General features: G+C 41.1%; 1 protein-coding gene across 4 annotated transcripts in view; it reads right to left on the reverse strand.

Annotated features, from left to right (window-relative positions):
• Positions 1-18,681, reverse strand: part of HERPUD2 (HERPUD family member 2) — a 70,770-nt gene that overhangs the window by 44,651 nt on the left and 7,438 nt on the right. The window contains exons 2-5 of one of the 4 annotated variants that reach the window (XM_077269220.1): positions 18,287-18,639; positions 6,434-6,511; positions 5,097-5,207; positions 4,512-4,672 (exon numbers count right to left, since the gene is read on the reverse strand). In XM_077269220.1, coding sequence (XP_077125335.1) covers positions 4,512-4,672; positions 5,097-5,207; positions 6,434-6,511; positions 18,287-18,433 — 497 coding nt within the window. In that variant the 5' untranslated portion in view covers positions 18,434-18,639. Of the gene's footprint in view, positions 1-4,511; positions 4,673-5,096; positions 5,211-6,182; positions 6,314-6,433; positions 6,512-18,286; positions 18,640-18,681 lie in introns of those variants that run through there. The other 3 variants (XM_077269219.1, XM_077269221.1, XM_077269222.1) reach the window with 3 other exon arrangements.

Raw genomic sequence — 18,681 nt, forward strand, 5'->3', positions numbered from 1 at the left:
AACGCCCACCTCTGCCACTATTTAACGCTATTTTTATCCCATCTTCCAAAAACGTGGTGACAGGTTCCCTTTAAGTAAAAAAAAAAAAAAAAAAAAAAAAAAAAGTGTATTGGTGAATTATGGTGCCAAATCCAAATTCTTCTTAACGGTATAGGTAGGTATAACACAATTTTTAATATAGATAATATAAAATACAGGTCCTTCTCAAAAAATTAGCATATAGTGTTAAATTTCATTATTTACCATAATGTAATGATTACAATTAAACTTTCATATATTATAGATTCATTATCCACCAACTGAAATTTGTCAGGTCTTTTATTGTTTTAATACTGATGATTTTGGCCTACAACTCCTGATAACCCAAAAAACCTGTCTCAATAAATTAGCATATTTCAACCGTCCAATCAAATAAAAGTGTTTTTTAATAACAAACAAAAAAACCATCAAATAATAATGTTCAGTTATGCACTCAATACTTGGTCGGGAATCCTTTGGCAGAAATGACTGCTTCAATGCGGCGTGGCATGGAGGCAATCAGCCTGTGACACTGCTGAGATGTTATGGAGGCCCAGGATGCTTCAATAGCGGCCTTAAGCTCATCCAGAGTGTTGGGTCTTGCGTCTCTCAACTTTCTCTTCACAATATCCCACAGATTCTCTATGGGGTTCAGGTCAGGAGAGTTGGCAGGCCAATTGAGCACAGTAATACCATGGTCAGTAAACCATTTACCAGTGGTTTTGGCACTGTGAGCAGGTGCCAGGAAGCATGAAGTGCTCCAAAATCTCCTGATAGCTAGCTGCATTGACCCTGCCCTTGATGAAACACAGTGGACCAACACCAGCAGCTGACATGGCACCCCACACCATCACTGACTGGGTACTTGACACTGGACTTCATGCATTTTGGCATTTCCTTCTCCCCAGTCTTCCTCCAGACTCTGGCACCTTGATTTCCGAATGACATGCAAAATTTGCTTTCATCAGAAAAAAGTACTTGGGACCACTTAGCAACAGTCCAGTGCTGCTTCTCTGTAGCCCAGGTCAGGCGCTTCTGCCGCTGTTTATGGTTCAAAAGTGGCTTTACCTGGGGAATGCGGCACCTGTAGCCCATTTCCTGCACACGCCTGTGCACGGTGGCTCTGGATGTTTCCACACCAGACTCAGTCCACTGCTTCCTCAGGTTCCCCAAGGTCTGGAATCGGTCCATCTCCACAATCTTCCTCAGGGTCCGGTCACCTCTTCTCGTTGTACAGCGTTTTCTGCCACATTGTTTCCTTCCAACAGACTTACCATTGAGGTGCCTTGATACAGCACTCTGGGAACAGCCTATTTGTTGAGAAATTTCTTTCTGGGTCTTACCCTCTTGCTTGAGGGTGTCAATGATGGCCTTCTTGACATCTGTCAGGTCGCTAGTCTTACCCATGATGGGGGTTTTGAGTAATGAACCAGGCAGGGAGTTTTTAAAAGCCTCAGGTATCTTTTGCATGTGTTTAGAGTTAATTAGTTGATTCAGAAGATTAGGGTAATAGGTCGTTTAGAGAACCTTTTCTTGATATGCTAATTTATTGAGACAGGTTTTTGGGGTTATCAGGAGTTGTAGGCCAAAATCATCAGTATTAAAACAATAAAAGACCTGACAAATTTCAGTTGGTGGATAATGAATCTATAATATATGAAAGTTTAATTGTAATCATTACATTATGGTAAATAATGAAATTTAACACTATATGCTAATTTTTTGAGAAGGGCCTATATATATATATATATGGTAAAAACTAAAATGTCACATTTTTGCAGACTTTGCTTACGCCCCGAGTCTCACTAATGTAAAAAGTATATATGCCAATTTTCAAGATGATCGAACTATGTTTAGAGGTTGCACACTTTTATCAGTTTAATGAAAGCACGCAAAAAAACAGATTTTCATTGATAAGTATTTTTTATTAGAAGTTCAAACAATTAAAAACTTAGAATAATAGTCACAATAAACAGTAACATTGATAGGCAGTATCATACGTATTAAATGATTTACACTAATGTGCTGTGAAAGATGCAACTCCTTTTGTTCGCTTGGTGACGGCTTTTCTATGATACTCGACAACTCTTAACAAGAACTGTTTCGGTTGTTCATCTCTGATTGAATTATTAAACTTCTTTATCAGAGCAATGCCCCTTTCTGTGGTGTCATTCACCACCTTAAGAGCATTGATGGAGCTTCTTAGTGTATCACTGCAATATTCTTCTACATCGTGGATCCCAAAATTCAATTCAAAGAATGTCTTTGTTTTACTTGTAATCGCTGAGGTCTTTTCCTTCAAAAACTAGTTTTTTTACCTTCCAACTGTTTCAGCTCCTTTTTCTTTGCAGGTTTCATTCTTAAATTTTCAAACATCTTATCCTTCTCAGCCTGACTGATACGTTCATCCAAAAATGCCAATCCTATGTTAGTTTCTGACAGATACCAAATGTGTCTCTTAGCCACTGTGAGGACACTTTCTCTGACATCTTTATCTGGATAATATTGCAAAAGCTGTAGCATCTCCAAATCTTTCTTTGGAGCCCATCGACTTACAACTGCCTCGTGCCAAAAGCGGACATATATTAGACAAACAAAACGCGCTACTTTCTTATTCCTTTCAATTCGGTATTAGAAATATGCAATTGTTTAGTGAATAGCACAATTTTGAGTACATATATGGCCTTTGTCATCCACCTTGCTTCAGTCAGAGCCCCTGGAGCCCTAATTTCAAAATAGTTTTCATCCCAGCCTCCAAGATATAGAACTGAGTTCTAATAGCTCTTTGTAATCTTCTCTTGGATGACTGCCATCTTGCAAGACATTGTTGAGGTAGTCCACTATTTTCACACGTTGTTCTTTTAGAAAACCTTGAATGGGATTTTCTTCCTCTAACATCGTGAAATAGGACTTCTTATCAACTGAATTTGACTGATTTTGGAACTTTCGGAAAATCTGGATGTCAGGACAACTTGATGGGATGTTACAACAGTTACCAAACACTCCTTTCAAGATTAATTTGTGGGTGTGGTGGCGGCAAGCCAACCACAACAATGGTCTCCCAAGTTCAGTTTCAATTCTGATGCATGCTCCTTGGATCATTCCTGTATTAGATGCAGTTGTATCGAAAGATATACCAATGATAAGGTCACGTAGCGCGAATTGGTCCACCTCCTGAATAACAACTTCAGCCATTAGCTCATCAGTACCTTTCTGGGCAACTGGTACGGCAAGCAAATGCTCAAAATCTTTTCCAGTTTCAAGAACAGCAGCTCTATCTTCTAGAGTTTTGACACTCCCTCAGGCAACAATTCACTATCCCAATGTAAGATTAAATGAGGAGGATTTTCAAACAGTGACTTTTCCATGTTCTCAGCCATATGTCTTCTGTTAATTGCCCGAGCTCGGAAAACGGTAGATGGAGATATGGAAATGCATGAAACATCGTAACCAAGGCTTTTTGCAGTTGCAATAAATGAAGTACTTGCTTGTCGAATGGAGAGCTGTTCTCGATCCCATGTAGCCGTGAGTGTGTGATCAAGAGGTTTTAATCTACGCCCTGCACAAGATTTTTTTCACTGGTGGTGCAGAAAATTTGTCCTCTTCGTGAATTGATGATGATGGAGATGAGACTTAGTGTTCCACTGTTCATTTTGGCGATTTCTTTATAATGTTTCTCCTTGTATGCCTCCTTTTTTTCTGCATTTATTTTCTTCTTTTTAATTTGTGAGGCAAGAACCTTATCTACACCACTCATTGATAAACTCATATAATCCTCTCTTTGTGACATAAGGAATGCTTTATCGTCTTCTAGTACACTATTCATGGAGATCACATTTTGCCTGGCAATATCAAATAGCTCAACAAATTCACCTTTCCAAATCTGCCGCTTCATATGTACTTTGTCAATGTTTCTTGATTTCTCTTTACCCAGATGTTGATATTCCTTGTATAACTTCTGTATACGAGTTCGGATATTCTCCTCTGTCATGACAGGGATACTTGCTTTCTTCCACACTTCCTTTAGTTTAATACTTGCGGATTTAGCAGCACACGAGAGTGTTTTTCATTTCCTTGTGATGGTAAATAAAAACTAAAAGCACGTGTTCCTTGGAAGGGAGTTGAGCTCCCAAAAATTCACCATCAGGCACCTTTTCAAGTAACCAAATTCCCTTTCTAGTACTCTTTTTCAGTTAAACTACCCGCAAAACATAATCGAAACGCAACATACACATTAGTGTGATGTCGATGATACATTTTCATGAATTTCGGTACTTTCAGATAAAAGTGATCAAAGTGTGCAACCTCTAAATATTAATTTATTTCGCTAAAATTAGTTACATGGATCTTTTACATGACTTAGACCAAGGATTCAAGGAAAGTCATATGAAAATCATAACTTCGGAAAAATGAAACAATATATATATATATATATATGTTTTCCCCCAAATAAAGTTAGTGAAAGACCATTCACATCACTAAATCAGACTTACTGTTGTCTGTTGAATTGAAATGAATGGTTGTGCGTGGCATCTGTATACGTAGGAGGATTATGGCGATGTCTTAAGTTTTCCTCATTTCTAGAATTTGATGCCGTGGATGACATATCGCGGCTTGTAGATACTGATGGAGATGATCCTGAGTGTTGTGAATTCTGAAATAAAAAAGTACAGATAAACTGTCTAGCAGTAAAAAAAAAAGTTAACTGTGGCACAAATAATAAATGGACATTAAATAAACTAACGCAAGTAGGACATAAAAAAGGTAACATACAATAAAGGTATTCATCATATTAAGGGGAAAATAAACCATGACCTTAAATATGGAAAAAAACACTCATTTTCTGGATTAATCACCCATCAGAAGTGACATCGTACCCATAACATGTTATTCTATTTCTAGAAAGGCATCCAGAAACACCATTTAACATTTTTTAAATCAACTATTACACTATCCGCTAGCAGAGAGTTTCATAGACAATTGCCTCTTACAATAATTAAAAAAAGACCAAAGTTCATTTCATGTCTGCACTTGGGAGGGAAGGAGAAGGAAAAGGAGAAGCCTCTCCATAAACTTACTGATCTACTGCTGGCCTTTTCAGCTCTAGTGCTCTCTCTGCTGGTGCTTGGTTTTGGGGAATTTGGTGGGGTCCTGGAGGCACATACTAAATGAACCATGTGATATTCATCCTGCTGAAAAGAGAAAGAATAAAAGTCCAAATCAGCATAGTAACAGGCAAAATATCTGGAACCAGTGTCTGGGTTAACTAAAATCATGATGGTGTCTGGGGGGGATGAATTCTAGGTTCTTCAATTTACTCAGAATATGGGCAGGTACAATACTGCATGCAGAGGTGGGCATAGTGTACCTGTAAACATGGATGATGATGGAAAACTGGAAAAAAGAAGCGCGAACGAAAGATGCAAGACAATGGTATTAAATAGGATTGTGCAAAGATTAAAAACGTTATGGCCCCAATTCATGAAGACCGGAGATTTTCTTGCCAGTTTTGATGAGGTGATGTGTAGGAGACTCGTGCCTCTTAATGAATCAGGTGCATCTAACGAGTGGTGTGCGCCATAGCGGGTCATAAATTAGACTAGATGTGTCATCGTGTCCCACTGCACCTACATCCAGCACCATCTGCATCCAATTCTGCAACTTTTCAAAGCAGTTTATTCTAGAATTCTCGCAAAATTGTTTTCATCAACCGGCATCTAAGTTTATTTCACAAATATTTTGGAAACCACGTTATATGCCACGTCAGATCAGTGTAGATTTTCTCTACTTTGCTAGTAAAGCCTTCACCCTGGAGTGCATGGTGGGTCATGTGCAGAGACATCCAAGTAGTCTTCATTAGATAAACAATCAGCAGTGCTCCGCTCACTCTGAGATAGATATAAAATATAGATATGAATATCTCTCGGAGTAAGCTGAGCTGCTGAGTGCATAAATTAGTGCATCAGTGCAATGCTTTTAAGTGATCGATGGGGGATCTTAGAACTTAACATGAATTAACATTATAGCTAGGGAAGCCAATAAATGACCTATTGTATAAAATCAGGTTTTTAAGTTACATGTATTTAAAGCTCCACTCCAGCTTTTATTTCAGAGCTAGAGTGGTACAACTTATCCAAGTTCCCAAACCCTAGAATTATACTTACCAACCACCATCTTCAGCCGTCCATGGTTCAGCTCTAGTTTTGCGCCGCCACCTTGTAACCCCAACTTCTGACTCACCAGAAGTCAGAGATAATGGTCACAAACACAGGTTCAACTCAGAAATCAGCCAAGCCTGCAACATAATGGTATTTTGGCTGGCATGCTTTAACGCTCTGGGTTATACATCTTGCAGACAACACACTGGTTAAGGATGAAGGGGGGGTGGATGCCCAGCAATATTCTGAATACTTACTTTCCTGAGAACATCTTTCAAACACAAGTGATCAAGGAGGAGTTTGCCAGAATATACAAGCCGTTGATCCTTGGTTAGCTATAGGGAACATAATAAATGAGACTGTAGTATACTAAGCCGGATTCTTTGGAAACATAACACAAGGTATAATTATTTAACAATATAATAGTTTCACTAGTCACAATGATCCGAGTATATAGAAGGAAAATGTGTCGTTTGCTAGCAAAGCCCATATCAATGAGATGGACCCTTTATCACAGGTCTGAATTAATGCAAAAGCCACTTTAATTGCATGGTGATGCCCAATTTGCCAGACTTAAAGAAAACACAAATTATAGATTATCATTCCAAACTGCAGGTGAATTTAATCTAAATCATTCCAGGTCGTCGCTTTAAACACCACTGAGGTACGTCAATTTTGTATGATACAATTTGCAGAAATAGTTCAGGATCAGCCCTTCATCAGGCTCGACAGCAGTAGTAGCTTACTGAGACTTTCCAGTATTATGCCATGGTCACTTTTCAAAAAGAGTGCGTGGGCTTAGAGTAAAGAGTGGGGCAAACTGCAGTCTCACAGATTTACAGAAATGGGTCTAAATTATGATAGAAATCTACTAGAGAACATAGCTGCCATAAATTATTAGATTGTTTAAAGGTCAACCAAATCTATAACGGACAAATTTGAACCCCAGAAGGTGGAAGGAGCACCTTAAAGCAATTTAATTTTACAATTTCAGCTGTCCATAGGTGCTTGAGCTAAAATCCCTCTTTCTTGCTCGGTTATAAAGTGCTTGTACTGGAGCAACTTACAAATGAAAAAAAAAAATAGTTTATATTGTAACAATGATCAATCACCGAGAGTGTTTTGAAACTGAAGTATATGAGGAGCAGTATTCTATGACACAATGATTCTTTATCGGAGAGTACCACCACTTCAGTTCTGCTACTTAAGAATATAATGATGAGGTGTCTGCACTGCAACCTCCTTGTTTCTATAATGTTTGACTGAGCTCAACAAGCTGTTAAATACTTAAAGACATTGCCCCAAATTACATGTCTCACCACTTGAGTCTTCAGGGGTAGTGGAGGAACCGACACAGTGGTTCCGACAGCAGGACCTTTAATTCCAAGGTTTCTGATGTCATAGACGACTTTATCTGCTCTCAACCAATCCTTAACAGGATCGAGACACTCCCACAGCATTATTGGCAAGTCTACTACGCCATTAGTTGATACTTCGTCATCTGTCTCTTAAGGCTGCTTCCTAGCGAGGAGTGGCACTCGCACAAAGTCTTTCATTTCCAAATACTCTGTCATAGTGAACATAGGATCACTCTTCCCAATATTGATGCAAGAATAAATAAGGGCAAAGAGAGGATACCTGTTATGATCTGGTGACCTTGGAGCCGCATGGACTTTCTCTGGAGTAGGTGGAACCTGTACTGACCGCAATCCCTAAACTGACACCACAACTAGAAGTAGCCGTGGGGTGTACCTAACACATCCTAGACACCTTGACACAGCCGGAGGACTAAATACCCCTATAGATGGAAATGGGAATTCTATCTTGCCTCAGAGCAGAACCCCAAAGGATAGGCAGCCCCCCACAAATATTGACTGTGAGTATAAGAGGAAAGACACACAGGCAGAAAACAGGATTTAGCAAAAGAGGCCACTCTAGCTAAATAGAAAAGGATAGGACAGAATACTAAGCGGTCAGTATTAAAACCCTAAAAATATCCACAGCACATAATACAAAAATTCCACCATCTAACTAAAGACATGGAATGTATATCTGCATCTCCTGAGAATCCAACTTGACTGAATAAATCCAAACACAGTCAAAGCTGGACTAAGAAAAACAATGAATAGCACTGAATTGCAAAGCACACTGCATGTGTGCTGAAGAAACAAAAACCAGACACTTATCTTTGCTGATTTTGGCAGCAGGGCAGGAGGAACCAGACAGAGATGCAAAACCTCCAAGAACAATGGACAACTGGCAATGACTAATGAATCCTGCACACCTAAATAGCCCAGTCAGAGCTGCAATCAGCAGAGACACCTGCCCAGGATTGCACCCCAGGATAACTGCATTACCACCAACAACCACCGGAGGGAACCCAAGAGCAGAATTCACAACAGATACCCCTTTAGGAAACCAGGGTGGGTGTTGCTGCCAGAGATTGGATCCAAATTTAAGTCAGTTAAAGCGGAAAATAACTTATTTTATTAAGTAATGGAGATATTTGGTATCTTTGTCGGGCATCTAAATTTTTCTTTATAAGCTTATCGAATGACCAAGATCTATACAGAACAGGAGAGCACATTTTCAAAAGGAACTGTATGCATTTTATGCTCACAATATAATTATTCACAAACTGATTTATGGGTATAGGATTTATTTTCATATTCCTACAAGTATTTTTTTGGAACAAGTCATAAATGAGATTTTGTTCGATACATTATAAATTAGTCAATATCCAACTGAACCCTTAGATGTGTGGGTTTTTTGAATGGCAACTTTGATTCCATAACTAAATGCATTCCTTGTTAATATTTAATATGATCACATGATCTGTTATCACTTTTTTTTATTCTTACATCAAGACATGGATGATTGGTTATCAGCACTTTTTGGATAAATCATTTTTCTGCACAGAAGCTTCTACAGTGCATCATGTTAGCCAAGTGAAATATTAGTGTACCTCCATTGCATAGAATACATAGTTCATACAGTTGAAATAAGACAAAATTGCATCAAGTTCAACCAAGAGAAAAGAAATGATAAAATGGAATGGGGTATATGTACAACCAAAGTGCAAGAACCAGTCCGCCCCAGAATAAAGTAAAGTCTTCCCTCCGGATTCTCTTTGAGTTGATACTTCCACATTTACATTCCACTATAGGGCTGTGTTTACAGCTAATATTAGTACGGTAATGACAGGTTGCCATTTCATTCTAGATTTAATAATAGGGCTGAATAAGGCTACTTTCACACTAGCGTTAACTGCATTCCGTCACAATGCGTCGTTTTGCCGAAAAAACACATCCTGCAAAAGTGCTTGCAGGATGCGTTTTTTCGCCATTAACATGAAGCGACGCATTGTGACGGATTGCCACACGTCGCACCCGTCGTGCGACGGATGCGTCGTGCAGTGGCGGACCGTCGGGAGCAAAAAACGCTACATGTAACGTTTTTGCTCACGACGGTCTGCTTTTCCCGACCGCGCATGCGCGGCCGGAACTCCGCCCCCACCTCCCCACGCTTCTCCGCACCTCACAATGGGGCAGCGGATGCGCTGGAAAAATGCATCTGCTGCCCCCGTTGTGCGGCGGAGACAACGCTAGCGACGGGAACGTCGGCCCGACGCACAGCGACGGGCCGAGCCCGACGCTAGTGTGAAAGAAGCCTAAGAGACGCCTTCATTCAGGCCTTTTGGCTTTAGTCTACATATCATATCCACCATGCTTCTTTTTATCAGGGCTGTGGAGTCAGTGTCCATTTTGGTGGAGTCAGAATTAGAGTTGTTATGAAATGGTCCAATTCTGACTAACTAGGTATCCTTGATTACAACTGGGTGAAGCACCTTAACAGTGGAGGAGAACCTCAGCAGATTACCGTGCTGTTACTGAAGATAATCTCTATATAAAGACCAATATTGATATTACCGCCATATGGGGACAGCGGTTGATGTCGGTAGCACTGACGTCCTTTCTGATGGAATCGGAATCGTTCACTTTTCACGTCTTTTCCCATCTGGCCCCGGCCGACAGGACAGCTTCTTCCACCCAGGACTCGGCTGCAGAGAATACAACAAAGACACATTTCACTTATATTTTCAGCCCCGTCCCCCATCTATCTCCAACCTGCACAAACTCTTCATCCTGCGGATACTCCAATGCTGAGCCGCTGCAGGTGACCCCATTAGTGTACCTGCTGTGTGGTTCTCTGTACCCTCTAAATTCTAAAGCACCCCCCCCCCCCCAGAATATAGTAATGCCGGATGCAAGTGCCCTAGAAAACAGTGCCCATATTTTGTCCCCTAAAAAGTAATAATACCCTGTATGCCCCTTTGACAGTCACAGCAACCTGAGTTCCCCTATAAAAATAAGTGTCCACTTTACATTTAACAATGTCTCGAGTCTCCCCCCTACACAATATGATGACCCCTCACTATTATACTGACCCCGTAGTATCCCTCAAACAGTTTGATAGCTCTAACACTAATCTCCACACTATAGGATGGCCCCCTAAATAGCCTCCATATAGTATAACGCACCAGACAATCCTCAATATAGTATAATGCATTCCCCATAGGCCTCAATATAGTATAACGTACCCTCCATAGGCAGCCAGTATAGTATAATGCACTCCCCATAGGCAGACTCAATAGTATAATGCAGCCCCTAATATAATGCACCCCCCATAGGCAGCCTGTATAGTATAATACATCCCCATAGGCAGCCTGTATACTATATAGCATTCCCATAGGCAGCCTGTATAGTATATTGAATATACTATACAGGCTGCCTATGAGGATGCATTACACTATATAGGCTACCTATGGGGATGCAATATATGATACAGGCTGCCTATGGGGGTGCAATATACTATTTTGCATCCCCATAGGCAGCCTGTATACTATATTGCATCCCTATAGGCATCTCTTACAGTATAATAAACCCTCCATAGGCAGACTAACATGATGCACCACCATAAAAAAACAAACAAAAAAAAAACCACAATACCCACTTCTCTTCCTCCTGGTTCCTCTGCTGCTCTGAGCGCCTGCACGTCTCCGGACCGCGGGCGCCAAGTAGTGACATCATCGCAACCCCCGGTCGGTGTCTGTGACGTCAGACTCTGACAGGGGGATGATGGGAGAAGGCGCATAATGCTCGTTCTCTCATCAATGCGGTCAGCTGTATCGGCTAGATGCCGTTATAGCTGAACTTGCGGTGATGGGCAGGGAGCGCACTGCTGGCACCGGGCCCCCGGCAGCCTACTCAGGGGCCGCATAGCGGCCGGGCAACAGAGCAGGGAGATTGATTCTCCCTGCTCTGCCGCAGAATGTAACTGTATCGGCGTGCTGTGAGTAGGTCCCCTCAGAGCACAGGACGATGGCCCCCTGGGTAGCTATGCTACTGATTGACAATATATAATAAATTGGGTACAATGTACGACGTGCTGTAAATATTTTCATAAGAATTTGTGACAGTTATGAAATGTCCTATAAATGTCTGTTCTGTTACTAACCTAAAGATTTGGGTTTTTAGTGGAGATGAATCTGTGCTGCTGCACTTTAGGTACATGCTCAGTAGTGAGGCAGCTCTGTGGAGTTGGGAGTCAGATTTGGTGGTTTGGTTTACTGACTCCACAGCTCTGCTTTTTATAAAAGTCTTTTATACAAATTGCCACATCTTGGTCCCAATTTTATTTAGCATATTCCCCTAAATTTCAGAGTGCGGTCTCCATTATTTACCGTAGATAGATGAATCTTTTGCTAGTTCCCGTATTGACAATGAAAAAAAGAACAGCAAAACTTCAAGTACCTTGAAAAGATGTATGCGACGCTCTCTGAAATCTCCTAGCGTCGTATCATTCCCCATCAATCGCTAACAAAGCCTTAATAGTGCTAAAGTGACAACAAACATGGATACTGGTAAATTCAGGAGCGGATTATAATGTAGGCAATATGAGGTGCTGCATGAGGTCCAAGGCTCCGGTGGGTCTCATGGCCAGAGTATCCCCTCATCCTCATAGTAATTTTTTTTTTTTTCTTTGCCACCATAGGCAGCAAACTTTGCTGGGCAAAGAGCAATCCTGTAGCTCCTCAAGCAGGAAGAGAGAACCTTATTGTAGCTGAAAGAAGCCATTCTTGACTTCTCGCCCAAGGCTCTCTCTTGGACTCTCCTGATGTTGAAGTCTTCGCACTGGCTGCATCATGCAGCTCATACCTGCTGGCTTATACCACTAGGCCTATACCACTGAGGAAAGCAGAGCCACTGGGGAAGGTGGGGGATCATCAGGAGAGGTAAGCGGTTTATGCATTTTAATGAAATGGGAGGGAGAGGACATGAAGGTATAAGAAATAGGGTGGAAGAGGACATATAGTGAAATGGGGGGTGGGGACTAGTAATGTATTGAGGGAAAAAGTACAGTGGCTAATTTATACTTTTAAGGGGGAGTGACTAAATATAGTTAACGGGGGCACAGTGCTTGCTTCTCAGATTATATTTTGAATAGTGGGTTGAACAGTGGCTAATTACATATTATTTGTGTGGTGCATATTTTTATTCAGCAGCGCAGGGTAGAAGGATAAAAATTTTCACACACACACACACACACACAGTGACCGAGTCACAGCTTTAAGCTGTTGACATGGTTTGTCAATTTTGAGAAGAAAAGAAAATGGCTCAAATCAGACAAGACAAACATCAGTAGCGAGTTATTGGATGTAAATTTTTATTCTAAGTCTATACTGTATAATGGAAGCAAATACTCTTGGTTGTAAAAATAAACTCCCTTATACATAGCATCCCCTCTTGTTTTGTATAGTGCGGTCTATAGTTGGGTGGACTGACTAAGGTGACCACGGGTCCATTGGCCAAGGTCAGTGGTTTCTGGCCACGACAGGTGGCTCGCAAGTCTCATCTTCCAAGATACTTGGCATGGCTTGATTGGCGTGTATCATGCTGCAATGACATCACAGCTATACAAAGGCCACGACAGGGATCCCAGAAGGAAGGAGAATCGTGAGACTCCCATGCAGCAGCCAGACACTACTGACCCAACTCTAGCGCTCATTACATAGCATCCCATCTTGGTTTGAATAACACTGTCCCATACTATATAGCAAACCTTCTCATTATGCATAGCATTCTCCCTTACCATATAATATTTATATGCAAATTGCCTCTTCTGAGAAAAAGAGGACTTAACTCTATAGCGCCACCTGTTGGAAGTAGCGATCCTACAAGTCACAATCAACCCTCTAACGAGTCGTGCAGTATGACTTAGGATAAAAGCCAAATCAGTATCTCAATTCGCAGACACGGTGTGTCACTCTCCATAAGGAGAAACTATACCCCTTAGACCCCATATAATATTTAGGTATGTATCACGCAATACACAGGGAAAAAAATATGGTGATACACCACTCCCTCTATTTCCTAACGCCAACAAGTGTACTCCAGAACACCTGTGTTCACCACGATACCTTCCAAAATGTTTTCTGACATGTCACATGATGCTTCAGGTGCTGGATGGGGCTGGGCACACTATAAACTGCCTGGGGCCCTGGCTACACCAAATCTGACAATGGGTTAACAGATAAACAATCATAACCACACAACCATCTTCAGAAGTGTTAAATGGGCTGTCCAGTCCAAATCGATAAATCTACAGTTTCTCTGACTGCAGATTGATAAATTCCCATCAGCACACGCACTGCAGAAATTTCACCGTTTCTGACACAGGACCGGAGGGCATGTATGAGTCTTACATCATCCCAGCAAGTGGGCACGGCCTCGTTCCATACACTTGATTGGAGCGAGGCAGTGCCCTCTAAATTTAGATCGGACAACCCTTTAAAACGCTATCTGTACAGTTTTTTTTTCTAATCTTATGCCTTTATCTCCCTATCCCAGCTGTCACTATCCAAATTCACCACAAAATGGCTACTGCATTTCCTGCTTCAGCTATTATACAGACTGTCATGCACCACGTGGTAGCTGCATATAGTGCATTATGGTGAAGTTTGCTTGGCTGTACCAAAGGTCATAGGAGCCATTTCTGGTTGATACAAACTTACAAATTTTGCAATGTGTATAATAGCAGTAGTCATTTTAGGTAACGCACACAATGTAAATCACAAATTGTTCAAATTCACCAGGTTCTGCGAGTTCCTGAAAACCCAACACAAACTGGATTTGTATCTAGTCAGTTTGCTCATCTCTATTAGCTTATATTAACTGCTTAGAACAGAGATGAGGTGATCGAATATGTTCAGGAAACGATTGCTGAATCCAAATTTGCCATATTCATGCTGAATTTATGTTTGACGATCATTTACGAACATATTCGCTCATCTGTACTCCCATTGACTAATGGCCTTTGGCTACGTTCAGCAAATAGGGCCATCATAATCTGAACCGAATATTAAAATATTCGCTGATCTCTAGTCTAGAACACACACAGGAGTACCAATCTCTCCCGAGTACGGCAATACCCTATATGTGGCGGTACACTACTGTTTGGGTACATTGCTGGGTTCAGAAGGTAAGGAGCTCCATTTGGCTTTTGGAGTACAAAATTTGCTAGACTGTTTTCATGTTGTGATGTTGCAAATGCAGAGCCTCTAAGGTAGGAGCACAGCTGAAACCTTATGTTGTACAGGTATTAGTACAGAAGTGACCCCTGTTGGAAACTTACCCCTCGAGATGTGTAGTAATCATTTTGACCCCAAACGTGTCAAGTAATGTTACTTTTTCACAATAAAAATCACTTAAAAAAAAAAAATGTTGGTAGCCATATTTTGAGAACTTCAATGTTTTCTGATTTCATTACACATAAAACATTCTAGTCTTTGATACCGATTTGAAATAACTTTTTGATCAAATTTATTTTTTGTTTTTAAGACAAGGTTCTCCAAATGACTATTTTATAGGTTCACATTTTATAACTGTTTATATATGTTTTTATCCCATACTCTAGTTTTATAGTATCGCTACGAATATAACAATATCAAATGTGCAGTTTTTCTAAAGGGGTTGGGTTTAACAAATAAACTAAAAACGTTTTTTTTCCCCCCCTTTCTTAAAATAAGCACTAGTCCCTAAAAAGGGACTAAGGGCTCATTTCCACTTGCGAGGAAAATGGACGAGTGCAATCCGATTTATAAAAAAAAAAAAAAAAATATCGGATTGCACTCGGACCAATGTTATTCAATAGGTGTCTTTTCATTTGCGATTTTTTTTCTCAGCCGAAATCGGACTGAGAAAAAAAAAAAACGCAGCATGCTGCATATTGCTGCGATTCTCGGAGACTCGCCAATGCAAGTCATTGGGTGCGAGAAAAAAAACATGGAATACGGACCTTCTGTATTCCGTCCGTTTTTTACGGATACCTTACCATTCTGTGGCATAGAACACTGTAAATGACTGTATAAAAATAGTTGCAGAGAAAAAATTGGATTGCATACGGATGTAAAACGGAAGTTGCGATTATAAAAAAAAAAAAAAAAAAAAAAAAAAAAAAATCGCATTGAACTCGCATGACAATCGCACACTTTTCATCCCTTTTTTTCGGTACAGATTACTGATTACCGTTTATGCTCTCGCAAGTGGAAATGAGCCCTTAAACATGTGAACAGTCACAAACTTTGCTGCACAGTGCATTACCTGAGATTTGTTTGTGTCTGTTATAACCCTCTGCCAAAGGCCATTGTCATGCCTGCTGTAACAAAAGCAACCTGTTGGTGCCCAGTGATCGCATTGTGGAGGTGCTGATGGACTGACAGACAGACGGATCTCTGTTTGTCAAACTCATCACATGCCGCTATCTGGTCTCCGTACATGCTGCAGGAGCTCAGCTATGTATTGCAGCTGGCTCTTGCTGCCGATAGCACAACTCATGTGCCATCTACCAGCCATAACTGTAAGCCCGACTGAGTGACAGCTCGCTCTGCACTGATGCACTGTAGAGCCGGCTGGTAAAGTTTGAGTGGTGACTGTAGCTGCACCGGCACAAGTCTACTACCAAAATGCAGCTCCTAAGGAAGCCATACATCTTTGTAACGCTATTAAGGCACAGATTAATGGTGCCATCTGACATGATCGTTACCCTTTAATACCCAACTTGTTAATGCTTTATGGAGAGAAGAAAAAAAAAAAAAAAAAAAAAAAAACAGCAATTCTGCTGCTTTTTAAAGGGGCTGTCCAGGACTTTTAATACTGTTTCTTATAGTGCTAAGAACCAACTACCTGCCTGTTCTGTAGAGGGACATCTCTGCCGGCTCAGCCTGCAATCCACCTGCTTCATTTCATCCCTCGTCAACCGCGCAGATCCTCCTCTTCCAGCCTCCTTAGCAACTGCAGACATCTGATTAACAGCTGGCTCCCCACTGCCCATCAGGAGAACATTGGCAGAAAGGCCCCATCAACAGAGCAGATGAGAAGGTGCTGCTATGTTGACGTGACGTCAGCAGAAGTTACAAATCACCAGCAGGAACGGTCTGTGACAGCTCTGAGCCAGAAGAGATAGGCACCAACTACCTGCCGGTTGGTTCATAGCACCATATGAAATATTTAAAAAGTCTCGGGAAAACCACTTTAACATTCAAGAATTTGCGCTACTCAAGTGCTGCACGAATAAAAAGTTAACCTGATTCTGTAGATCAGTATGTCTAAGGCAATGCTAAATTTATAGTTTTAGTATAATATGTAAAATGTTTGGAGATAAAAAAAAGTTTGCTTCTAAGTCGTTATATTCCGTCTGCCAAACGATGTATGAAGGCTCATGCTTTTCCTTTCATACTACTGTTGTGAGAAAGCGAGGGGAATCATTTGCGAGGGCTGTTCTGCATCTCCCAGAATGTGCCTAGAAGCATACTGAACTGCTGTAGTGTATCGTAATCACATCCACAGCTGTGGTTGCCATGCAAAATTAAAGCGTGGACTGGGTTAAATTATTTGTCCAAGTCAGTTTCGGAAAACCTGTCTTGGGCTTTAATTCTTGGAGAGATCTGTAGGATGGTAATGGGAAGGATCTCTCCCTCCAGTCCGGGTCTTAGAGTGGCCTAAGGCCACAGTTTTCATTTAAACCTGCAGTTATGGATTGGGTGTGTCAGTTTGTGTTTGGATGTGACAAGTAGCAAAGGTGAAGGTGCTGTGGTTGTATGCCTGGCTGTGTGAAGCCAACAGAGGCCAGAGCCAGCGACGTGGATGAACACGGTAACATCAGAGAACCTTACGGAGGTGCACGTGCCAGCGGCCCTGGACTTTATGTATTCCCGGCTGCAATCCGGAGGTGAGCGACTTCATGTATGTAGTATTTGGACAATAAAGGACGCTTACTTACCTTGCCTGGGTCACTGTCTCACACAATACACTGTTCATCTACTTACATTACAACTCTGACAGCACCGTCCATGATATACGCTCATCTGAACAAGCCACGAGAGTGTAAACATAATGCTGTGACGGGAAGTCACTCAAAAACGGAAAAAAAATACCACCAAGTATTATCATCTAGAAGGGTTATTACCATCTCTTCATATTTACAGTATTTCGGTCCACGATTACAAAGTTAACTCCTTTATCAGAAAGTTTCAAATTTTGGTTTTGTTAGTACATACAGTAGATCCTCCTATTCTCCTTAGCCAGACAGTCCAGGCATGTTAAGCGTTTCTTCAGGCTGCACCCATCGTGTGGAGGACGGGTTGCAGCCTGAAATAGGCGACAGCAGCCATCTTGGATTATTTCTCAGACGCTTGAATTAGGCACACTTTACTCTTGCAACCTTTTGTATAAAACTGATCAATTCATCTGCAATTTGGAAAACGTAACCATCCTGCTTGTGTACTTTTCATGGGATTGGACTCTGGTGGCATCTAACAAGCATGACCAGTCTACTGAGTGTTGCCAGAACCACTTTTAGGTTTTGTTACGAATCAGACATCTCAAAAGCTTTGCTGACACATTATTACAATGGCTTATATTTAAAATATCCCCTCATTTGCATATAGGATGCCCTGTCCTTTAAAAGGCTACTAATCAATGCTGACCTGTACTGTCAGCAGTGGTCCGAGCATTTGCAAGGTGCTGCGTTTAGAGGACTACAATACCTACCGGTTTGCTGGGGTAAACCTTAGAGAGATGAGTTTTTAGTTTTTCCACTGTCCAGTCTAGGAAGCAGTTAATGGTTTGGTCATCATATTTCTGATTAGGAGCCTTAATTACCAAAGTCACAGGGTTATCCATCACTGCTTGTTCCATGGTAATTGATAAACTTTCCAGGCCAGTCCTTTTACAAAAACCCCAGTATTTCAAAAAGCCAGCGCCATTGTAAACTCCCCCCGTGTTTTGTCACATCACTGTAGCGTCACAGACTTCACAAGTGGCAGCAATGAAGAAGCGTAGAGCACACCGAGCAATATGACTGCCCATTAGGAGATCTTTAGAAGCGGTTTCTCCATAGAGACCTACAAAGAATAAAAAATAAAGACATTAAATGATATATTGTA

This window comes from Ranitomeya variabilis, chromosome 6 (genome assembly GCF_051348905.1).
Source record: "Ranitomeya variabilis isolate aRanVar5 chromosome 6, aRanVar5.hap1, whole genome shotgun sequence".
In the NCBI taxonomy this organism is placed as follows: domain Eukaryota; kingdom Metazoa; phylum Chordata; class Amphibia; order Anura; family Dendrobatidae; genus Ranitomeya; species Ranitomeya variabilis.